Source organism: Triticum dicoccoides, chromosome 2A (genome assembly GCF_002162155.2).
Source record: "Triticum dicoccoides isolate Atlit2015 ecotype Zavitan chromosome 2A, WEW_v2.0, whole genome shotgun sequence".
NCBI classification, from domain to species: Eukaryota; Viridiplantae; Streptophyta; class Magnoliopsida; order Poales; family Poaceae; genus Triticum; species Triticum dicoccoides.
In genome coordinates, this window is record NC_041382.1 from 378,966,930 (window position 1) to 378,991,676 (window position 24,747).

At 53.5% G+C, this 24,747-nt stretch overlaps 1 protein-coding gene across 1 annotated transcript in view; it reads left to right on the top strand.

Annotated features, from left to right (window-relative positions):
* Positions 1 to 12,286: 12,286 nt before the first annotated feature.
* Positions 12,287 to 24,747, top strand: part of LOC119354617 (probable (S)-ureidoglycine aminohydrolase) — a 20,679-nt gene continuing 8,218 nt past the window's right edge. Inside the window, exons 1-6 of the mRNA XM_037621343.1 lie at positions 12,287 to 12,607; positions 16,377 to 16,464; positions 16,547 to 16,623; positions 17,071 to 17,110; positions 17,255 to 17,321; positions 18,176 to 18,261. Coding sequence (XP_037477240.1) covers positions 12,433 to 12,607; positions 16,377 to 16,464; positions 16,547 to 16,623; positions 17,071 to 17,110; positions 17,255 to 17,321; positions 18,176 to 18,261 — 533 coding nt within the window. The 5' untranslated portion in view covers positions 12,287 to 12,432. The remainder of the gene's footprint in view (positions 12,608 to 16,376; positions 16,465 to 16,546; positions 16,624 to 17,070; positions 17,111 to 17,254; positions 17,322 to 18,175; positions 18,262 to 24,747) is intronic.

The window sequence follows — 24,747 nt, forward strand, 5'->3', positions numbered from 1 at the left end:
TCCAGAAGCAGTCGACGACGTCACTCTGGAAAGATGGATGGTAGCCGTTACCGGAAACAAGGATAACCCACGCGGAGCCAGAAGGATTCCTCCACTCGACCACAACAGCGATCCAAACAAGGTACGCTTGCTCTGCTCTCCACTGTGTTCTTGTCACATTCATTTCTGTTTATCCTGTCGACTGGTCGATTGATCCTTGTCTTGATATCTGCTAGGCCCTCACCGAGCTGTACTCGATGCCCAATGGGGCACAAGCTCCAACTGAGGAGGGTGAGGCGAGTGGAGGCGAGAGCCAGGAAGAGGAGGAATGGGACTCGGACGTTGCCGAGGATGATGATGACGATGATGATGATGACGGTGATGAAGATGACGTTGAAGACGAGGAGGAAGAGGAGGAGGAGGTCGTACCACCGCGCTCAGAAAGGCGGTCGAAGCTTGTCCACGACCCTTCGACTGAACGTGGCAAGGGGGTTGCGACCGTTGCTCAGTCGACCAAGCGCCCTCGGACCACCTCTCCGGTGCCGACTGAAAAGGCGCCGAAGCAGCCCAGGGCGGCCTCGTCGAAGCCGATCAAGCTCCTGCCGAAGATGAAGGTGTCCATCCCCACCATATCAGGGTAATCGTGCTACTTAAGTCTTCTTATTTTGTGTGAACTTTGTCCCTGGTTGACGCTGAAGTTAGTCGACTGATTCTTTGGAGTTGCAGTGCTGCTACTTCTGAGACCTCAGCCCGGGCTGATGACCATGAGATGGAGGACGCAGCAACTTCAAAACCAGGTACTATATTCTTAACGCCGTTTTTAGTCGACTGACTCGCGATCTCTGATCCTGATTCTTCTTCGTAGCTCCACCCAATGCTGTTATCAATCTCCCTGATGATGATGAGGATGAGGAACCGCTGAAGCGCAGAAGGAGTAGAAAAGCGTCCGCTAGCAAGGTGCCCCAGGATGTGACGGCGCCTGAGATTCTGATTGCGGAGGAAGAGAACACCACTCGACACACGGTGTCCTTCGCAGATCCATTGACGAGTGCTCAGCAGCCCTCCCTCTTCACGATGCACCACGTCCCAGAGGACCAAGCTGGCGCGGCGAAGGAGGCGATACGCCAGGCGGGAATCATGATGGAGCAGTTGAAGACCATCCGGGATGCGAGCCAGGCAGCTTATGACGCCAGTTCTGCCCTCCAAAGCAATGTTCAGGTCAGTCGACCACCGTTTGTTCTGTTGGATATGCTACCAAAAACTTTTCCTTTCCGGAATTTATAGTAGTCACCCAGTGGGTGTGTCGATTAAACTCCGTGTTAGCGGGGGCACGCTGAGTGCACCCGCTGGGTGTAGTCCCCAAGGCTAAGGTCGACTGCTGGCAGTCGGCCTTAGGCTTTATGATGTCAATCTTTCTGTCAGTCGACTATGTCGACTGGATTTCACAAACCGGTGGGGGCACGCTGAGTGCACCCACTGGGTGTAGTCCCCGAGACTGTGGTCGACTGCTTGCAGTTGATCACAGTCTTAAAGAATACATCTCTCTTTTTTTTTTGAGGTCGACTGGTCGACTTTATCTTCAACAGGATTAGTGGGGGCACGCTGAGTGCACCCACTGGGTGTAGTCCCAGAGACTACGGTCGAATGCTTGTATTCGGCTGTAGTCTTAGAAACGTGTGTTTTTTCCTTTTTCACTCGGAAGTGAACTATATTTGACATTTAGTCGATTGGTTCTTCGCAGAACTCCTGTGATCTTGTGGCTCGCTACTCTGAGCTGGAAAACAAGCACACTCAACTCGAGCTGAGCTTGAAGCTGGTTCAGGAGAAGCTGACGAAGGCAAAGGAGGAGACCGAAGGTATGTTTGGTGAGACCCTGACGACTGCTTTTCCCCTTGCTTGTTTCAAAATCTGATCTTGCTGTAACTTGCAGGTAAGGTAAGGGAGGCCCAACAGAAGAAAGACCTCGAACTAGCTGAGAAGATCAAGCTTGCTGACGAGAAGTTAGCTTCAGTCACCAAGCTTGAACAAGACAATACCAATCTGAAATCTGCTCTTGGGATCGCCAACAAGGAGGTCAGTCGACTAAAAACTGATAAAGCTGCCCTGACCGACCAAGTCAGTAAGTTGACTGGGAAGAAAAATGATCTGGAGGCCTTCCTGAGTGGTCTTGCCAAGAAGCTGTTTCTTATGCTTGAAGGTAAACCTCTATGCTCGGCAAACATTTCCAATCGTGGTTTTTCCATTCGACCATCCCCTTGACTTAGTGATCATCCTTGCAGAATTTTGTCAAAACTTTGAAGAAGAAACTAGCCGGCTGGAGCCAAACCTCGACCCCGTCAATTCTCTGGTGAACGACGAAGTTGCCATGGATGTTTTCCGACTGGAGTCTCGTGTTGCAGCTGTCGTGGACTATCTCGCAAGGCTGAAGGCCGCCACATCTCGCATCGACTCGATGCTCTGGCCTGAGGAGACACTTCAGAATGACCTTGAGTCGCTGATGGCCCGCTTGAACACGATCCCTGGTCGAGTGCAGGAATGGAAGAAGTCCTCGGCTCGGTGTGGTGCAGATGTTGCTCTGTGTCTGGCCCGAGTCCACTGTAAAGACGCGCGAGAAGAGAAGCTGGCGGCCCTTCGGGTGGCCAACACCAAGAAACACGACTTCAGGTCCTTTATGGAAACTTTCCTTGCGGCTGCCACTCGGATCGCCGACGGAATTGACCTTGATGAATTCGTTGCACCTTCCAGCCCTCCACAGGAGGGGTAAAAAACTTCTTCTGGCTCGACGCTTTAAATTTGCCTCGGTATGCCGAGTGGAATTGTAACCGATAAACCTTAACAGGCTTAACGCCTGAGCACTTTTGGTTACTTTAGATATCGATTCAAACTTGAATTTGGTGCTTGAATACGATTGCCTTTGGCTCGAAATGTCTTTTGCAGGTTCAAAGCAAGGCGCCCGGTTTACCACTCGGTAGGATTTCTGTAACTTAGGCGAGCACTGGGCTGCAGCTAAGCCCCCGAGTGAGAGGTTTACTCTTCACTCGGTAGGATTTTGATAACTTAGGCTAGCACTGGGCTGCAGCTAAGCCTCCGAGTGAGAGGTTTGCTCTTCACTCGGTAGGATTTTTATAACTTAGGCGAGCGCTTGGACTGCAGCTAAGCCTCCGAGTGAGAGGGTTGCTCTCCACTCGGTAGGATTTTGATAACTTAGGCAAGCACAGGGCTGCAGCTAAGCCTCCGAGTGAGAGGTTTGCTCTTCACTCGGTAGGATTTTTATAACTTAGGCGAGTGCTTGGACTGCAGCTAAGCCCCCGAGTGAGAGGGTTGCTCTCCACTCGGTAGGATTTTGACAAACTTAGGCGAGTCCTTGGACTGCAGCTAAGCCTCCGAGTGGAAGTCTGGCTTACCGCTCGGTAGGATTTTGATAACTTAGGCGAAACGGATTCGCAGCTAAGCCTCCGAGTGGGAGTCTGGCTCACCACTCGGTAGGATTTTTACAAACTTAGGCGAAACGGATTCACGGCTAAGCCTCCGAGTGGGAGTCTGGCTCACCACTCGGTAGGATTTTTACAAACTTAGGCGAAACGGATTCGCGGCTAAGTCACTCGGTAGAATTTTTGTAACTTAGGCGAGTGCTTGGACTGCAGCTAAGCCTCCGAGTGAGATGGTTGCTCTTCACTCGGTAGGATTTTGATAACTTAGGCGAGTGCTTGGACTGCAGCTAAGCCTCCGAGTGAGAGGGTTGCTCTTCACTCGGTAGGATTTTTTACAACTTAGGCGAGTGCTTGGACTGCAGCTAAGCCCCCGAGTGAGAGGCTTGCTCTTCACTCGGTAGGATTTTTTACAACTTAGGCGAGCACAGGGCTGCAGCTAAGCCCCCGAGCGAAAGTCTGGCTTACCACTCGGTAGGATTTTGATAACTTAGGTGAAACGGATTCGCAGCTAAGCCTCCGAGTGGGAGTCTGGCTCACCACTCGGTAGGATTTTTACAAACTTAGGCGAAACGGATTCGCGGCTAAGCCTCCGAGTGGGAGTCTGGCTCACCACTCGGTAGGATTTTTACAAACTTAGGCGAAACAGATTCGCGGCTAAGTCACCCACTGAGGGGGAATTTTATTGGACAAAAATAAAAAGTGACAGAAATTATGGAGGAACTATGACACTTATTATTTCGAGGTCCATGAACTACAGAAGTACTTTATTGCAACTCATCCGAGTGATAAAACTTAAGTATAAAATGGGCGGAGTAGCTCCGCGTTCCAAGCTCGGGGCTCATCGATATTATGCTCGACGTTGTAAAGACGGTACGCCCCGTTGTGGAGAACCTTGGTGACGATGAAGGGACCTTCCCAAGAAGGAGCAAGCTTGTGTGGTTTGTGTTGATCCACTCGGAGAACTAAATCTCCTTCCTGGAAGGCTCGACCTCTCACATTTCTGGCGTGGAAACGACGCAAATCTTGTTGGTAGATGGTCGACCGGATCAGAGCCATCTCCCTTTCTTCCTCTAAAAGGTCGACTGCGTCCTGCCGCGCTTGTTCCGTCTCTGCTTCGTTGTAGATTTCAACTCGAGGAGCATTGTGGAGAAGATCACTCGGCAAGACTGCTTCAGCTCCGTAGACCAAGAAGAATGGAGTTCTTCCGGTCGACCGATTAGGTGTGGTCCGCAGCCCCCAAAGCACTGAGGGAAGTTCGTCGACCCAAGCTCCAGCCGCGTGTTTGAGATCACACATCAGTCGGGGCTTCAATCCCTTAAGAATCAGTCCATTAGCTCGCTCTGCTTGTCCATTCGACTGCGGATGGGCGACTGAAGCGTAGTCGACCCGTGTGCCTTGGGAGTTGCAGAAATCTCTGAATTCCTCCGAGTCAAAGTTTGACACATTATCCGTAATGATGCTGTGCGGGACTCCATATCTGAATATTAGTTCCCTGATGAAGCTAACAGCAGTACCGGTGTCAAGGTTCTTGATTGGTTTAGCCTCGATCCACTTGGTGAACTTGTCGACTGCCACCAGTACATGCGTGAAGCCGCTTCGTCCTGTTCTCAAAGGACCGACCATGTCCAGTCCCCATACTGCGAAAGGCCAGACGAGTGGGATGGTCTTCAGAGCCGACGCAGGCTTGTGCAACATATTCGAGTAGAACTGACATCCCTCGCACTTATCCACTATCTCTTTTGCCATCTCATTCGCCTTTGGCCAGTAAAATCCGGCTCGGTATGCTTTGGCCACGATGGTCCGAGAGGACGCATGATGACCACAGGTCCCCGAGTGGATATCATTGAGGATGAGTCGACCTTCTTCTGGTGTTATGCACTTCTGACCAACTCCAGTCGCGCTTTCTCTGTATAATTGTCCTTTGATTACGGTAAAGGCCTTAGATCGACGGATGATCTGTCGAGCCTCTTCCTCATCCTCCGGAAGCTCTTTTCTCAGGATATACGCGACATACGGAACTGTCCAGTCGGGAATGACCACCAAGACCTCCATGATCAAGTCGACCACCGCTGGGACCTCAATCTCAGTCGGATCTGTGGCACTCTTGGGCTGTGGAGTTTCTTCGGTGAAAGGATCTTCTTTGACTGACGGAGTGTGTATATGCTCCAAGAACACACCACTCGGAATGGCTTCTCTCTTGGAACCTATCTTTGCTAGATCATCAGCTGCTTGATTTTTCAGTCGGGGTATATGATGGAGCTCCAACCCCTCGAACTTCTTTTCCAGCTTCCTCACTGCACTGCAGTATCCAGTCATGGCTGGACTTCTCACGTCCCACTCTTTCATCACCTGGTTGACCACTAAATCCGAGTCGCCATAGACCATCAGGCGACGGACGCCGAGTGAAATGGCCATGTGCAACCCATATAAGAGGGCCTCATATTCTGCCTCATTGTTGGAGGAATCAAAGTGAATCTGGAGCACATATCTGAGCTTATCTCCTCTGGGGGAAACCAGGACAACGCCAGCACCGGAACCATTCAACATCTTAGAGCCATCAAAGAACATGGTCCAATGCTCCGAGTGAACTTCAGTCGGCTGTTGTTGTTCAATCCACTCGGCGAGGAAATCTGCTATTGCCTGGGACTTAATGGCTTTCTTTGCCTCAAACTTGATATCAAGGGGAAGAAGTTCAATCGCCCATTTGGCCACTCGACCAGTTGCATCTCTGTTGTGCAAAATTTCTGATAGTGGAGCGTCGCTGACGACTGTGATGGAATGATCAGAAAAATAATGAGCAACCTTCTTTGTGGTCATGTATATTCCATACACAAGCTTCTGATAATGAGGATATCTCTGCTTGGATGGAGTCAAGACTTCAGACAAATAATACACTGGGCGCTGAACTTTGAGAGCTTTTCCTTCTTCTTCCCGCTCGACCGTAAGCACAGTACTGACGACTTGTCCTGTGGCTGCGATATAGAGCAACAAAGGCTCTTTGCTGATTGGAGCAGCAAGCACCGGCTGGGTGGAGAGCAGAACTTTTAGCTCGGCAAACGCTGCATCAGCTTCTGGAGTCCACTCGAACTTGTCTGTCTTCTTCATCAGTCGGTAAAGAGGCAATGCCTTTTCATCGAGTCGTGAGATGAATCGACTTAATGCGGCCAAGCATCCAGTAAGCTTCTGGACATCGTGCACTCGCACAGGGCGTTTCATTCGGAGAATAGTGCCAATCTTCTCTGGGTTAGCGTCAATTCCCCGTTCGGAAACGAGAAAACCGAGTAACTTGCCACCAGGAACTCCAAATGTGCACTTTGATGGATTGAGCTTGATATCATATCTTCTGAGGTTGGCAAATGTTTCGGCGAGATCAGCGAGCAGGTCGGAACCTTTTCGTGACTTGACAACGATATCATCCATATATGCTTCCACATTCCGACTGATTTGAGTGAGTAGACACTTCTGAATCATTCGCATAAATGTGGCTCCGGCATTCTTGAGGCCGAATGGCATGGTGATATAGCAGAAGCACCCGAATGGAGTGATGAAAGCTGTTTTTACCTCGTCGGGTCCGTACAGACGGATCTGGTGGTACCCGGAGTAGGCATCTAAAAAAGACAGCCTCTCGCATCCCGCAGTCGAGTCAACAATTTGATCTATGCGAGGGAGAGGAAAATGATCTTTCGGGCAGGCCCGGTTGATGTGCTTGAAATCAATGCACATTCGGAGCGACTTGTCCTTCTTAGGAACCATGACGACATTAGCGAGCCACTCGGAGTGGTATATCTCCCGGATAAATCCTGCCGCCAACAGTCGAGCCACTTCCTCACCAATGGCTTTTCTCTTCTGGACGGCGGACCGCCGAAGATGTTCTTTGACTGGTTTTGCAGACGAGTCGACTCTTAGGCGATGCTCAGCCAGTCCCCTGGGAACACCTGGCATGTCAGCGGGCTTCCATGCAAAAATGTCCCAGTTCTCACGGAGGAACTGGATGAGCGCTTCTTCCTATTTTGGGTCGAGTGTTGTGGAGATGCGGGTCCGAGCTGCATCGGGGTCGGTCGGGTGAATGTGAACAGGCTTCGTCTCACCGGACGACTGGAATGCAGACTCTGTGGCGGGTTTCTTTGATCGCAGCAAGTCACTCGGATCTGCGTTTTGCTTGTATTCCTCGAACTCGACCGCTGTCACCTGGGAATCGGCAATCTTTGAGCCCTTCTGAAAGCACTCTTCTGCCTTTTTCCGATCACCGGTGACAGTGATCACTCCTTTGGGGCCGGGCATCTTCAATTTGAGGTACACGTAACATGGTCGAGCCATGAACCGTGCGTAAGCTGGTCTCCCCAAAATGGCATGATATGCACTCTGAAAATCCACGACCTCAAACGTCAACTTTTCTTTGCGAAAATGTTTCGAATCACCAAACACCACGTCCAAAGCTATTTGGCTGAGTGACTCGGCTTTCTTCCCTGGTATAACTCCATGAAAGCTCATGTTACTAGTGCTCAGTCGGGACATCGGAATGCCCATTCCTTTCAGTGTGTCTGCATACAACAAATTCAGCCCGCTTCCACCGTCCATCAGCACTTTTGTCAGTCGAGTGCCTTCGACAACTAGATCGACCACCAAAGCTTGCCTCCCAGGGGTGGCAATATGAGTCGGGTGATCAGATTGGTCGAATGTGATGGGTATTTGAGACCATTTCAGATAATTTGCTTTTGCTGGGGCAACCATGTTCACCTCTCGGTTAATGACTTTCAGTCGACTCCTGATTTCCACGTCTGCAAAGATCATCAGAGTGGAGTTGATATGCGGATATCCTTCCTCACTGTCCTCCTTGTCTTCAGCCTTGTCCGACTCCTTCTCCTTGTCCTTAGACTGTTTTCCCTGAAACTGCTGGATCAGGAGTCGACATTGGCGAGTGGTGTGCTTCGGGTAGATGATATTCCCCTCTTCGTCTTTCTTCGTGTGGATGTGACATGGCATATCCATTACGTCGTTCCCTTCTTTATCCTTTACCTTCTTGGGGTTCCAGGATCCTTTTGGTTTCCCCTTAAACTTTCCCTGAGTCACGGCCAGAGCCTCTCCAGGAGCTGCCGGTTCAGCCTTCCGCTTCTGTTTCCGACTGGTGTTTCCTTTTTCCGACTGACTCGGCTTGTGCTTGCCGCTTCGGAGTCGGTCTTCTTCTTCGCCGTTGGCGTACTTGGTAGCAATCTCCATCATCCGACTCAAGGTCATGTCACCGGTTCGACCAAACTTCAAACTCAGTTCTCTGTTCTTGACGCCATCTTTGAAGGCGCAGACTGCCTGATGATCAGACACATTCTCCACAGTGTGGTGCAAAGTGATCCATCTCTGAATATACTCTCTGAGAGTCTCATTGGTCTTTTGCACGCAGACTTGCAACTCTGTCAGTCCAGCTGGTCGCTTGCAAGTTCCTTCAAACGTACTGACGAACACTCTGGACAAATCTTCCCAAGTGTAAATGCTGCTAGGCGGTAATTGAGTTAACCATGCCCTGGCAGAACCTTCCAGCATGAGGGGTAAATGCTTCATGGCCACCTCGTCGTTCCCACCACCAATCTGAACTGCCACTCGGTAGTCCTCAAGCCAAGTTTCAGGCTTAGACTCACCAGTGAACTTGCTGACTCCTGTTGCCAACCTGAAATTGGGAGGGATAACTGCGGCTCTGATAGCTCTGCTGAAACATTCAGGACCAGAAACATGCACTCGACTGCTTGTGGGTGCATCTTTGTCGAGTCCGCCTCGATGGGCTCTGTTTCGGTCGACCAAACCTTGCACGATAATGGATCGCGCGTCGAAGCCTGGTTCTCTGGGGTCGACTGGAACCCTTCGCCCTGTACTGTACTGACGCATGTCATCTTGCTGCCGAGGAGCGTAAGACCCACCCCTCGGAGGGGAATTGGGCACTCGACGCCTATCATCTCGGTCGAGTCGGTCGCCATATTGATCTCGCCGATTCTCGCGCCCTTCACGCCGCGGAGGCGATCTGGGGCTGTGAGCCGACTGAACCGTATTCGCAGTGACGGATCGACTGTGAATTCTGTTGCGCGACTGAGACACGGCTGAATTCTGATCTCCTGCTGCCCGGAGCAGATCCCTGATCTGCAGCAAACCTCTGCCAGCTTCCGACTGCGAAGGCTGGATGGACTCTGCTATACGGGTCGCAGCTGCTAAATTCTGGATTGGGGTTCGATATACCTGAGTCGGCGGGAAGAGTTGACGTCGATTGGTGTCGGGAACTCGTTGCCGCGCGCGCTCGTCGAGTGCTCGCTGAAGATTCTCCAGTCGAGTGCGTTCGGCCAAATTGGCCAGACGTGCCTCCTCCAAGGCACGAGCCTCGGGGGTTTCTCCTGCGATGGGAGTACGCAGAGCATCCACGTTCCTGTGGCGAAGTTCCTCTCTTTGCAGGGAGTCAAGTGGCTCGGGCTGGTACTCTTCGTGGCCTCGTGCGGGGTCGCCTCCGTCACCTGCTCCACCATCACGGGCGAAGCCAGGGGGACTGCGGGGCCCGTCGACCATCAAGATTTCCGCCGCTGGATCACTGCTACCGCACTCGGATGCAGTCTCTACGGAGCCAGTCGACAGATCGAACAAGCCGTAGAGAGATTCGTCGGGCTCGATTGCCGCAACTTGGGTGGTGGCCGATTGGCGAGCCACCGCGTGCCTCACCCATCGCTGAAGCCTCGACCGGCCCGAGCGCTTGCGCTGGCGGGAGACCGGGAGGGTGGGCGATGGAGGAGCCGTCCGATACGGGGTCGACGGTTGCCGCAGCAGAACGCCGCGGACACATGCGCGAAAATGCGTCGCACCGCGGACGGGGAGCGCATCAACGTCGAGTGGAGCCTCCTGGAGCCAGGCGGAGTCGTCGGCGATGAAGGTGAGAGTGCCGAGACAGATCTCTCAACCTTCGACCAAAACTCCAGCAGACACCATGATGAAAGTACTCGGAAGAATCGCAACTTCTCCACAAAATCGCTAAAACACCTGCCCCACGGTGGGCGCCAACTGTCGTGGTTCTAAGCCTGACAGTAGAGTAGGGGGTAGGTATGGAGAGGCAAGGTCCTAGCTATGGAGAGGTTGTAAACACAAGGGATGTACGAGTTCAGGCCCTTCTCGGAAGAAGTAATAGCCCTACGTCTCGGAGCCCGGAGGCGGTCGAGTGGATTATGAGTATATGAGTTACAAGGTGCCGAACCCTTCTACCTGTGGAGGGGGGTGGCTTATATAGAGTGCGCCAGGACCCCAGCCAGCCCACGTAGGAGAGGGTTTAAGGTGAGTTAAGTCTGGGGCGTTACTGGTAACGCCCCACATAAAGTGTCTTTACTATCATAAAGCCTACTTAATTACAGGCCGTTGCAGTGCAGAGTGCCTCTTGACCTCCTGGTGGTCGAGTGAGTCTTCATGGTCGAGTCCTTCAAGTCAGTCGAGTGAGTCCCTCGTTGGTCGACTGGAAGGCGACCTCTTCTAAGGGTGTCCTTGGGCAAGGTACTTAGATCAGGTCCATGACCCTACCCTAGGTACATGACCCCATCAATACCTTTGTTGGCAGCCGCTAGCCTTTTATCAGCGGTCTGGCGGCTTCCAATTCTAGCAATCGGTCATCCAGGGTCCTTCGCACTCGGACCTCCATTGAGGTGGGATTAGGGGCCTCCACCCTATTCTGGCTGGAAAGGTGGGTCGGGGACACCCCCTTCACCGCACGATTCCCAGCCATGTTCGACATTGTGGCCGAACCTAGAATCTTCGTCGAGATGACCCTTATTGACTTAGGGCATCTCGCATTCCGGAGGTCATTTGGACCCCTGAAACTTGCCTCCTGGGAGGACCTTCTTGAGTGCATCGCCCTGCATCCCCTTGGCGTGGATCAATCGCTCGATCACATCTCCTGGCGCTTGGAGACATCCGACCGGTTCTCAACCAAATCTCTCTACCAGGCTATTGCGTCTGTTCTTGCTCCCGCGCCATTTGTCCAGATTTAGGTGATTAGACTCCCTCTGAAGATTCACATCTCCCTCTCGCAATGGATTCGGGGCTGAGTCCCCTCTGGAGTAGAGGTGCTCAGGCGGAATGGCCCTGGTGGCGGACTCTACCCCCTATGCGGACGGAGGAGGACTCTAACCACATCTTCACGTGCGTCTCCGCTCAATTCCTTTGGAGTTGCTTCCGTGAAGCGGTCGGTGGACAGTGGTGCCACACCAACTTCCTTGACCTATTTACGGAGATCTAGGCTTCCTCCAACGGGATCACCACATTAGATGGTTGGGCATTGGGGTGCTCTCCTGCACACTTTGGACCGTTCGTAATAAACTTGTGATCCAATGAATTCCACTTCAACGTGGTACTGACATGCTGTTTAAAAATTGTGGGTATATGCAGCTTTGGCGGCCGCTTAGCCGCCCTCAGGATCGGGACGCCATCAACATAATCATTGCAGATCTTCGCTCAATGGCCATGAGACTGACGCCTCCGCTTCCTCCTACCTCCAGAGCCGGATTAGGCCTTGTGCCTTTTGTTGTTGTTGCCATCGCGGTTTCGTTTTTTCTTTTAGGGCTTCTTGAGCCGTGTCCTCAACAGAACCTTTGTACCCTATTTGTTCTGTCTTTTCTGCTACCTTCTGTGTGCGTGTGCGGTGTGAACTATTGTTAGATTTGTAGCTTCGATGATTTGTTTTATTTACAAAATGAGACAAAAGCCTTTTTCGATAATAAAGACACCAAGGTAATAAAGACAGAGGGACTCGAAGGAAAAAGATCGAACAAACGCCGCTAGGAACGACGAAAGGCCTCATGAAATCCGAGTCATCATAGTGGGCTCTACGAAGTAGCCGCCACCCACCCACTTGTGCGCTCCGGCATTTCTCAAAAATAAAATAAAATTTGTGCGCTCCGGCTCTTCTCGCGACCGGCCTTCTCCTCCTTCGCCGTCTTCCAACCAACCACTCCTCCCCTGTCCCAATCCCAGAACCTCGCGGGCTCATTGCAGCACACCTGCGCTGCGCGAGATGGTCCCCGCAGGCCACCACCTCCTCCTTTTTGCGCTCGCTTCCCTCGGGGGCGCAGCGGCGGCCGGCGCCGGCGAGGGGTTCTGCTCGGCGGAACCGTCAAACGATTGTTCTCAGTCGCCGCCGCTCTACTCGAAGGTCACCAGTCCCACTCTCGCACCCGTGCATTTTCAAGGTACTGTACCTCTACACGACCACACTCGGGCGCACTGTGTCGCCCCCTACTCAGATTTTCCGATTTTAGGATGCCCGTGGCCATAGAAAATGTTGTTGTTGTTTTTTATATGATGATCACTCATGCAGTCATGTATCAATTCGCTCAATAAAGTAGTCATGTGTCACAATAAGCACCAACACCATCATACATAGCATGACAAAACCAAACGTCTTACATTATGGGACGGATGGAATACATTCTATGGCCTAATTTAACTGATGGAGCGATAGTGATGGTCCACACAAATAGCGAGCTCTTGGAAAATGGATGCATGCTACTAAGTATACAGCCAAGGAAATGAGAAGGATGTTTTGATTATTAGTCATATCAATGATTGTATGTTGTCCCCGTGGTGCAGTAGGGGCCACTCCTTTTCCACATTTTTAGATCATACAAGCTCTTCCACTGGATGCGGGATTGCAATTTAGTGGTGGTTTTATGACTTGGTAGCACTGTGGAGGTGATGGTGTTAGATCAAATGGCAGGTGCAATAGTGTCATGGGCGCATATGTGAGGAAAACCAGGTTTGAATATCTTGTTCCATTGTTCTTCTTAGAGCATCTGTCGACCCCTGTCGTTCGGTGGGCTCGCCATCCGCGACCTGCACCGTTCGAGCATCGCTCTTCGGGCGCGCTGGCTTGGGCTGCAAGTGATTGACCCAGAGCGACCCTGGAGCCACCTGCACCTTCGCATCGACGAGGAAGTGAACTAATTCTTCCGGGCCTCCATGACCTAGCGCATTGGGGACGGTAGGACTTGCCACTTTTGGTGCGACCATTGGCTGGATGGCCAATCCATAGCTGAGATTGCACCGTCCATCATTGCGCTTGTTCCTCGGCGTAGGCGGCGCCCGCGTCTGGTCTGCGACGGGCTACATCAGCAATCCTGGATCCGCGACATCCATGGCTTCCTCGGACCGGTGGCTACGATAGACTACTTTCGCCTGTGGCAGCGCATCCAGCTTGTTCAGCTGTCGGCGGGCCCTGACACGATCACCTGGAAATGGACGGCCAGTGGATCCTACATGGCTACCTCGGCCTACAACGCCCTCTTCTCCGGCTCCACTATTGCGCCCTTCTGGCGCCTCGTCTGGAAAACTTGGGTGCCCACGAATGCCAAGTTTTTCCTCTGGTTGGCTACCCACGACCGCTGTTGGACGGCCGAGCGTCGAGCACGCCAGGGCTTGCCTCACGACCCCGCATGCTTGCTATGCGCCCAGGAGCTCGAGACTATTCACCACCTGCTTGTCCGGTGTGTTTTCTCTCGGATCACGTGGCGTGAGGTCCTCTCATGGTGTCGACTGCCAATTTCCCTGCCCAGTGACACCGCACGATTCTTCCAGTGGTGGGAGGCCACGGTCGGCACTTACCCGGCCGGTTTGCGGAAAGGTTTCAACTCCCTTGTCGCGCTCATTGCTTGGGAAACCTGGAAACATCGCAACGCCGCCGTCTTTGATGGGCAGCGGCCGTCTAACACGGTGCTATTGTGGGTGGTCAAAGACGAGGCGAAGCTTTGGGCCCGTGAGGGCGCCAACGGTCTACAGATTGTTATCCCTGTAACCCGATCGATCGTGGTAGTCGAGGCTGAGCACCCTCCATCATGCTCATCTCGCACTCCTCGAGCCGCCAGCTTGTGTACGGCTCGAGGAGTTGCTCCCCACCCTTCTCTGTTGTACGCGCTTGTCACTCTTCTACCCTATCAATGCAATGATACGCAACAATGCGTATTCCCGAAAAAAAAAGATAGTGATGGTCCACACAAATAGCGAGCTCTTGGGAAACGGATGCATCCTAACTATAATGATTGTATGTTGTCCCTGTGGTGCAGTAGGGGCCACTCCTTTTCCACATTTTTAGATCATACAAGCTCTTCCACTGGATGCAGGATTGCAATTTAGTGGTGGTTTTATGACTTGGTAGCACTGTGGAGGTGATGATGCTAGATCAAATGGTAGGTGCAATAGTGTCATGGGTGCATATGTGAGGAAAACCAGGTTCGAATATCTTGTTCCGTTGTTCTACTTAGAGCATCTCCAACATATGATGTAAAACAACCGCCGTGCCCAAACAACTGCCATTTGGGTCACTTTGGGTCAAAAAAAAACCCGTCTCCAACAGATGATGCCCTATACCTATATGTGCCCCAAATTTTTAACATCAGGCCCAAAATTTTGCTACAAGTGTTGCATATTTGGAATACCTCTAGCGGCTGCCACAAAAATGAAAATACTGCCGCACGAACCCAACCACCCCCGCTGAAACTAATCCCGGCAGCTACCTTGTCGCCGTCCCAGATTTCAGCTGCCCTATGCCATCGCCGCCACCCCGCCGGCCAATCCCGCCGACGAATCCAGCCGTCATCTAGTTGCAGCCAGCCCGAGCTTCCGGAACAGCCGCCGCCGTCGCCGCCCGAATCGGGCCACCCCCGTCTTCGCTGCCGCCGGGTACGTCCTCCCTGCTGCCGAGCTCCTCCGCCATCACCGTGGGAGATTTCCCAGCCGCCACTGCTTCCGCGCCTGCCAGCTGCGAACTCCACACCGTACCATGGCGTGTGGCGCTGGCCGTCGTGCCACTTCGCGGTGGAGATCCGCAACCCCGATATGGGGGAGATGAAGTGGCTCGGCACCTTTGATACCGCGGAGCAGGTGGCGAGCATGTATGACGTGCGAACGCTCCGGTACTTCCGGCACCGGCGGTGCTCAATTTCGCCGAGGAGGCCGAGTATGTGGATTTCATCGCCCTTCCCATAAGGAAGAGAAGCCACAACGCCAAGGCCGACGATGCACTCTATATAGCGAAGCTCATTGACGCCAATCTGGAGCTCCTTGCGCTAGACATTGCATACTCCTAGGAGGAGGCGCAGCACAAGAAATTGCATAAGGAGGAGAATCACAAGATCGAAGCCAAGGTCGATGAGTTGTTCGACCAGCTCGAGATGGAGCTCTCCGAGGAGGAGGAGGAGGTGAAGCCGTCGGGTAGGTCTATGACCTATTAATACGAGGCCGGCCCCTCCGGCACCGGGGTGATGGACATCTCCTCCGATAAGGACTTCGACGACTACTGCCAGCATCACGCTACGCCGTATAGTTAGGTCTATCACAATGTACTGCTAGGGATCTATGAGAGTGGTAGTGTTTAAGTTTGCCGTTTCATGTTTAATGTGCAACATTTCGTATTATAGTTCGAGCAATGAATTTATGTGCTTTTAGTTCATTTTTCAAATTTTAGGGCATCTAGAAAAGAAAAAACTTTTCTGGTGCCCTAAAATCTTCTCTCTCCTCACCTAAAATCGTTTTTAGGGCACCAAATTTTTAGTAATCTGTTGGAGATGCTCTTAATGGTTTTTTTTCCTGTGATGAGACTTGAGACCTTGAGTAATTGAGCTGTGCACTAAGTACTGCTTGATTGTTCATGCAAACTGTGTCTCATATTCCACTCTTATGGGACTAGAACTAGAATGATACCATCTGCAGTCTCTCCAGTTCATCTTGTTTATTTTAATTGTAGTAGATTGCCTTCCAGCTATGAATTTTAGATTGTCCTGTCACACCCTTGCTAAGAATCCTATATATTCATTCCAGTTATTGCTTCTGTCTGTATGCATAGGCTTAGAGCCTCGAGAGTTTCGTCATCATTTACTATTAAGCTATGGTTTTATTTTCTTGAAGATGGATGCTCTTATACATTGTCCAGTTAATGCTAATTTTGTTCATTTTGTGGATCTCCAGATTTACCTGGCTTCACACGTAGTGTGTACAAAAAGGATCATGCTTTAATAACACCAGAAAGCCATGTATTCAGTCCTTTGCCTGATTGGTAAGGCTCTGTCTTTCCCGTGTACTCTAATTTCTATGCAAATTATGTGGCTATATTAACACCAACCGTTTATTCTCTCTAGGACCAACACGTTAGGAGCATATTTGATTAGCCCAGCTCTTGGTGCACACTTCACTATGTACTTGGCAAACATGCAAGGTGTGTTGTTTATCCCATTTACTGTCATGTGGTTACAAAGAATGCTATAATCATATGTACTCCCTCGGTTCCAAAATAAGTGTCGTACGGAGGGAGTAACTGGGAGGGAGTAACTGCATATATCAACTCATAAGACAAAATACTAGTCAATATAGTTGCTAAACATCAAGTTGGATGATAAGATGCTTATTTACTGGATCTAGTATTTTTGTTCATGTATGGGAACAATAATGATAGCTCTAACTTTTTTATATATAATCATACATGACTTAAGCAACTTTTGTACATCTGGATATGTACTACATTCTCGGGCCAAAATTGCCAAGCTCGGTAGCGCTCAGTTTAAAGTCCTTTCTTTTCTTGTACATCATCACATGTCATATTTATTTTGCTGGAACTAAGTTGTTGGCAAAAGCAGCCTATTAAGGTCCTTGTTGCATTATGCAGATGGATCAAAATCAGCCTTACCACCGAAAGATGTTGAAAGGTTCAATGCTTAACTTGCTAGTTAAACACTCAGACATAGATTAACGGAGGGATTAATTCATTTGTCAGCATCCTTCTCCTTGTCTGACTTGGAATTATCACCACCTCCTTAATGAGATTTCCAGCGCTCCCATTTTATTTCCAGGCTTATCTTTGTAGTTCAAGGCAGCATTGCATTGTCTGTGGAGAGCGGAACAACCCACTTCATGTTGGTAAGATTACATGAATGCATGCTTTTTGTGATTTTTTTATCAAATTAATTGTGTATTTAACAAAGAATTGGGGTACTTTAAATATCACTGATTCCATAACAACCTGCGGGGTTCATATGGAATTGTTTTTGGTTCAGTTATGCATTTCTTCGCACATCAGTTAGTTTCAAGGCAGACTCATACCCAGCTCATTGATATTCTTTCTATTTGTTACTAAGAATTATATTTGACCTTATCATCATATATACCATCATAGCAGATTGTGATCTTGTAATACAGTGTCTCAGTGGTGATCATGTATCTTGGTCTATCTAGTCTTGGTTTGTTGTTATATTGTCATAGCATGTTTGAACTTGTAAAAATGTGAAATAAAGACTACAAAAGGTTGAAATCCGATGCTGATATAGTGATATTACATCAAAGTTTGTGAACAGATAATAACAGTCAAATTTATAAAACAGGAACTGTGTATGGTATTATTAAATTTTCAGATTCAACATTGTTTTCATTATTTGACATGGCTAGATGAATGAAACTGCCACTTATCAGTTATGATTCTTTGGCAGTAAACAATAGGAAAAGTCCATTTGGCTCTTTCATTTTCCCCTCCTCATACTCACTGGGGCAAAATGGTCTTTGCAAAAACCCACTACGGTTTTTCTCATGCAATGTTGTCAACTACAGACTGTGGTTCTTGGGAACTATCCAGTGGCATATAAGTTCTCCTGAAGCAACGTAGTTCATCCCACAATCATGATTTTTTCCCCTGACTGTTGCCTCTTTTGAACAACCTTTAAGAAGTAAAGCTTGACCAGGATGGTTTGATTTGATAAATGACTTGATGATGGTTGCAGGTAGACTCTTATGCTTATCTTCCTGCAAACATGAAGCACTCTGTGATATCAGATAAACCAAGCACTCTTGTAATCTTTGAGAGGAGGTGCCCACTGTTTTGCAAATTTGATTTTTATTTACCATTCATGTAGACCTAGCTGCATTGTTCTTGTTGAAGGTCATCTGTCAGTTAAGCGTGTTCTAATTCTCCAAGATTGAATTAAGTTCCATGACAGATATTCTTTTCGAGAAAACGCAAAAGGCCTTTGCGTTTCATTTCATTGAAAAGGTGGGGTGTACGAGTACAATCCTCCTAGGAGGCTGGAATTACATAGCAGGTGCTAGGATCAGTGGACGTCCCATGACTGTGGTAACACGACCCTGAGTCCTTGTGCCCCTGCTGAGGCCCAGGAGCTGAGCTCCGCTTTGATCTTGTCCAGGATCTGTTCGGGAGATGGTCTCGCTTGCTCGAAGACACAATCATTTCTATGCTTCCAGAGCATCCACGACACTAGTAGGGCGACGGACTGCAGGGCTTTGCGCAATCCTACTGGCGTGGCCTCCTTCGCGCGCAGCCACCAGTCCATGAGGTTGGCCTCGTGCTCCGGGACAGGGGCCGGGATGCGTAGCCATGTCAGGGTTGCGTGCCATGTCTGACGGGCAAAGGGGCACGCAAGCAGCAGGTGTTGGATCGTCTCGGGCGCTTGGTCGCAAAGGAGGCAGCGGGGGTGGTGCTGTAGTCCTCGACGAGCAAGCCTGTCTGCGGTCCAACACCGGTCTTGGTTAGCCAACCAGTGAAAAAATTTCACCCGCGGTGGTGCCCAGCTCTTCCAAATGAGCTTCCAGGAGTGGCAGGCCGTCGATCCCTAGAAAGTGGCCAAGTAGCATGATTGCGTGGAGTAAGTCCCGTTTGTAGACCATTTCCAGCGCAGCTTGTCCGGCTCGTTGGAGAGTGTCGTGCGCATCACGTCCTGCCACAGCAGCAGGTATTGCCCGATCTCGTGGACCCCGAGGGTGCCATGAATGTTGTGCGCCCACGCGTTCCCGGCGATGCCGGCAGCCACAGTTGTCGACTTGCGGCGTCGCATGGGGATACACTCGTAGAGCAGGGGCGCGATCTCTTGGATGGATTGCCCGTGCAGCCATCGGTCCTCCCAAAAAAGGGCAGTCGAGCCGTCTCCAAGCACCATGAATGTGGATGCGAAGAAAAGGGCTCGCTCATCGGCGGTGAACTGCAGGTCTAGGCCTTGCCACGCGCGCTCACTGTCTGTGCGGGCGAACCAGAGCCAGCGCAAGCGCAGCGCCAGCCCGGCGCGCTCCAGGTCGCGAACTCCGAGTCCGCCATATTCGATCGGGCGACAGACATGTCGCCAGTTGACGTGGCAGTGTCCCCCGTTTGCAGCCGCGCGTCCCGCCCAGAGAAACCCTTGCTGGATCCTTTCGATTTGTCGCAGGGTTTTCTTTGGGGGCGCTAGTGCCAGCATTTGATGGACGGGTATGGCACTTAGCACTGATCTCACCATGGCCAGCCGCCCTGCTCTATTCATCAGCCACGCCTTCCACGCTGGAAGTTGCCCAGCCACTGAGTCGACAAGGGGTTGCAACATGGCAACAGAGGGGCGTCGCGTCGTCAGCGGGATGCCGAGGTATTTGATAGGCAGGTCTGCAACCGGGCATCCCAGCTGCTCTATCAATGCTGCAGTCTCATCGGTGCCATGAAGGATCGTAGCTGAGCTTTTGGCATAGTTCACCTGTAGGCCAGAGGCCGTGCCGAACATGTGAAGAATCCCTTTGACTGTGTCGACATCCCCGGGTTTGGCGTTGCAGAATAGCATCACGTCGTCGGCGTAGAGTGAGATAGCCGGGATGTCGCGTCAAGGATGTAGCTGTTGCAGAATACCTTCCTGGAAGGCGTGCCACATGAGGCGACCGAGGGTGTCGACGGCAAGCACGAAGAGCTGGGGTGATACAGGGTCTCCTTGGCGCAGTCCGCAACGGTGCCAGATTGGCGGGCCGGGTTCCCCGTTGAGCATGACGCGGGTGCTGGCCGTGGACAGGAGGATTGCGATCCACTCCCTGAAGCGGTCGCCAAATCTGTACTGGCGCAAAACCTCGAAGAGGAAGGGCCATGACAGGGAGTCAAAGGCGCTCGTTAGGTCGAGCTTGATCATGGTCCTCGGAGCTCCCAGTTGGTGCAGCAGCCTTAGTGATTGCCTGACGAGGACGAAATTGTCGTGGAGGCTCCGGCCGGCGATGAATGCATTTTGGTTGGGGCTCACCAGGCTGTCCAGCTTTGGGGCGAGACGCAGCGATAGGGCCTTGGCGAAGATCTTGGCCACAAGATGGATAAAGCATATCGGCGTGTAGTCACCAAGTTGATGGGCATCAGCACGCTTGGGTAGTAGCATCAGGAGCGCTTGGTTCAGTTTGCTGAAGCCGCGCCCACGCATCTCGAACAGCAGTTGGAAGACATCAAGCAGGTCTTGTTTGATGATGCTCCAGCACGCCCGGAGAAATTCTGCTGTGAATCCATCGGGCCCCGGCGCCTTACGCGGCGACATGCGCTTTATTACGTCCCATATCTCTTCCAGGCTGAATGGTGCGTCGAGGCACGCCAGGTCAGATGGCTCGATGAGCTGGGACAAGTCCAGCGTGTGATCCCTGTTGACGGCAGTGCCGAGCAAGCCGTCGAAATGCGTGAAGGCCGCTTGAGCCATCTGCTCGTGGCCTGTGAGTACTTGCCCGTTGACGGTGATGCAGTGCATGCGGTTTTTCTGCTGGCGGTAGGAGCACTGCCGGTGAAAGAAGCTGGTGTTGGCGTCTCCATCCTTGAGATTGGCGATGCGTGATCGTTGCCTGGCGATAGTGCGCTCCATGGAGGCAAGGCCGAGGTAGGCGATCTTGGTCTGCTTGCGCAGCCAATCTTCCGGCGGTGAGAGCACGCGGTCCTCCATGGCCTTGTCGAAGCGCAGGATGAGTTCCCGGCAGATGGCCATCTTGTCTCGGATGTTGCCGGTGGTCTTGGCGCTCCAGCTTGTGAGCCGTCGGGCTGTGGCCTGTAGGCGCAACACAAGACGCCGGAAGGGGTCGGGGTCGTGGACAGAGCCCCAAGCCGCAGCGACCGTGTCGTGGAACCCGTCCAGGCGCAGCCAGTAATCCTCGAAGTGGAAGCGCCGATGGGCCGTCGGTGTGGGCGAGCAGTCCAGTAGGAGGGGGCAATGGTCCGATACGACTGATGCGAGGCAGCGCAGATGGCAATCGGTGTGCGCATCCTCCCAATCGGATGTGCATAGCACCCGGTCCAGGTGCACCAGGGTCGGGGGGATTGCTCGTTAGACCATGTGAAACGGCGTTCGTTGAGGTATACCTCCTTCAGGGCGAGGTCGTTAATGACGCGGCGAAACCTGCCCATCATCGCCGGTTCAATCCGCCGCTGCTCTTGTCCTCCGCGCGATAGATGAGGTTAAAGTCTCCACATAGCATCCAAGGTCCAATGCAATCCGCACGGATGTCACGCAACTCCTGCATGAATGAGATCTTATCCGCGTCCTCTTAGGGTCCGTATACGACGGTCAGCCCACCAAGGCGCGCCGGTGGCCGTGGTCACCTTGCCTGTGATCGCATTCGTGGTGAATACCGGGTCCGTGATAGTCACGGCCCTGCTCTTCCAAGCCATGAGGATGCCGCCGCGTGTGCCCAGCGCCGGGAGGTAGGTGTAGTCGTCAAATTCTGGTCCAAGAGTATCCAGGACAACAGACGAACAAATCAACGCCATTTTAGTCTCCTGCAAGCATACAACCGATGCCCCAGTGGTGTCCAGTAGCGATCTAATGGCGATGCGTCGGGCGCGCGCATTGAGTCCGCGTACATTCCAAACAGCGACCTTAAGGCCGTGATCCATGGGAACGGGATTGACGGTAAGGTAGCCGGCCGGGCCTAGTTCGCGTCTGTGTTATCGACGCGCGCCGAGATTGTAGGCGACGCAGCGAGGCACGCTGGGATCTCACGATCAACCAGGGTCGCGATGGCCTTGATCACCGTCAACGGGATGGGTACCGCGAACATTCCTTCATAAGTCTTCATCTCGGTCGTTGCTATCTTCTGGTTGATGCCCACGATCCCCAGCGTGCGGAGAAGTTGCACCTGCGCCCTTCGCTCGGCGGTAGGCGGTGGCCCAGCGGTGGTGGCAGATGCCGAGCGTCCTCGTCGAGGGGAGTAGTTAAGCGGGCGACGCGGCTGTTTCCCAGGTGTCGGTAGCGCCGCGCATACCTGCTTAGTGGCGGCGGCAAGGAATTCGCCCAACGTCCATGATCGTTGCGGCGCGGCGTGGCCTCTGGTGCGGCGGAGAGTGATGGGCGGAGAAGCATAGCGATCAGGCACAGTTGGACGCGGACTAGGGGTGGTGCATGCGGCCACGGGGGCAACTGGTGTGTTGGGGTTGTTGGGCCTTCCTGGCGTCGCATGCTGGGCCTGACCCCGTTGCAAGATTGTAATGGGGCCTCTTGATGGGGAGGGTGGGGTCGGCGGCCCATCAGCTGCGATGGGGTTTCTTGGTGGGGAGGGCGGCGAGGGCGGTCCTTCATCAGCAAGGCCTGTCGGGCAGGCAGGGGTTGTGGCCTCTCGCATCTCCCCATCTGGCGCGTCGCGGGGGTGGGGCCGCGTGGACAGGTCAGCGCATGCGCCCGGTCCCGCTGACGGGGAGTACGTGTGCAAAGAACCGCTTTGTCCCGACAGGCCGGTCTGCTCGGCTGGCTCCTCAGGCTGCGAGTCTGGCACCTCGCTCAGGGCGGCCAGGTCCCGACAAGCCATCGGATCATGTGAGCCAGCGGTTGGCCCAGCGGGATCCTCCTCGGGCTCGGGGGCTGGGGCGGAGTTTGAATCTGTGGAGGCTTCTGATGGCCCTGCAGCCAATGACGTCTCGCCAGCAGCCGTGGTGGCCCCGACCCTGGCATCTCCTGTGGCGGTCGCAGCCTTGCGCGCCTGGTCCATGCCAAAAGTGTGCCTTTGCCTTCTCTTGCTTTTCCATTTTCTGGAGCGGCGACGAGATTGGGTGGGCCCCTGCTGACCTGGCCATGGCAGCATGCCGTTCCTCGTGGTGGGCGCGGGCGGCCGCGGCACCACGCCGGCCGGAGTGGGCCAAGAGGAGGCCGTGTTCACCCCGTCAATGCGGCCGGAGCGGTCGCCGGCGTGCCAGCCCAGCGAATCGACGGCCATGCCATCCGCGCGCCCGCCCGGCTGCGCATCAGTCCTCCGTCGCTTGCGGCCGCGTCGGCGGGCGCGTCCGCGGCCGGGTCCTTGGTCTGGGCCTGGTGGGTTACCGGCGCAACTCCTGTCGCGGTCGGTGTCGGCCTGGAACCCGGTGGAGACCGGCTGGATCATGTCGGCGCGCGTGATCACAACGGAGATGGGGAACGTGAGCGTCCTGATGGTCGGCGCTTCGGAGCTTATGCGCGAGGGAATCTGCTCGACAATCTCGAGGATGGCGGTGCGGCGGATGTGGGCGGGGTCGTGCGTGCGGCCAGATAGCCGGAAGGTGGCCATGTCGTCCCGCGAGCGCGTGCGAGGATGCAGACGCTCGATCCAACAGCTTTCCCCCAAAATGTGCTCCGCTGTTGACAGGTGCCAGGCTTGGGCTGGAATGCCGCGGAGTTCTAGCTCAACGCGGTACTCGAACACACCAGAGCCGGCATGGGCGAGCTTGCTCCATGGCCGGAGTGAAAGGGAGAAGCACGGAGAGTTGATGAAGTGGTCGCCGTCGAGGCGGCGCTTGGTGGTGTGGGAGGAGCAGAGGATAAGGAAATCCTCGGGGTGGTGCTCGTGGACCGTGAAGTCACCCTCCGAGAGCTCGAGCGCGCTGATGAGCAGGTCGGACACCTCGGTCGTGGACACGGATGGCCTGTTGCCGGTGATGGAGGCCACCATTGCGCGGGCAAGCACCTGCTCGGCCTCCTCCATCTCGACGGAGTGCGCCATGATGACTCGCACGGGCTCCGGGGAGCGCGGCGCGGGCGCGAGGACCATCTGGGCTGCGGGAGGGGTGGGAGGCGTGGCCGAGACGACGCGGCGGCGAGGCGGTGGGCTGGCGCGGCCCCTGCTGTTCCCGGGGCGCAGACCGTCGCAGGAGCGGGAGTCGTGGCCGGAGGTGAGGCAGCGTCTGCACCGGATTTCATTGGTGCAGTCGCGCACGCGATGGCGGTGGTCCAGGCAGCGGAAGCAGAGGCCGGCGACCTCCTCAGGGGAGGGGTTGCGGCGGCGGAGTGGCGGAGGGCTGGGCGTGGCAGCCGGGCGGGGGCGACGGCGGTTGTGTCGCCTCGGCTGTTGGAAGCCGTCGGCGTCGATCGCGGTACCATTGGAGACGCGGTGCACCTCCGAGCGTGGGCCGAGGCGGGTCTTGGCAGGCCGCCTGCTCGGTTCCGCCGCGTGGCTTGGGGCAGCCGTCACCGGAGGCGCAGGGGGCGGAGGCGGAGTCCGGGCGACGTCGCTGTACGAGCGCGCGGAGGACTCGCTCCCCGAGTCGAGACAGCGGTCACCGGAGGACACGCGCTCGCCGGAGAGGGTCGCTCGGCGGTCGACAGGGTCAGCACCAGAGGAC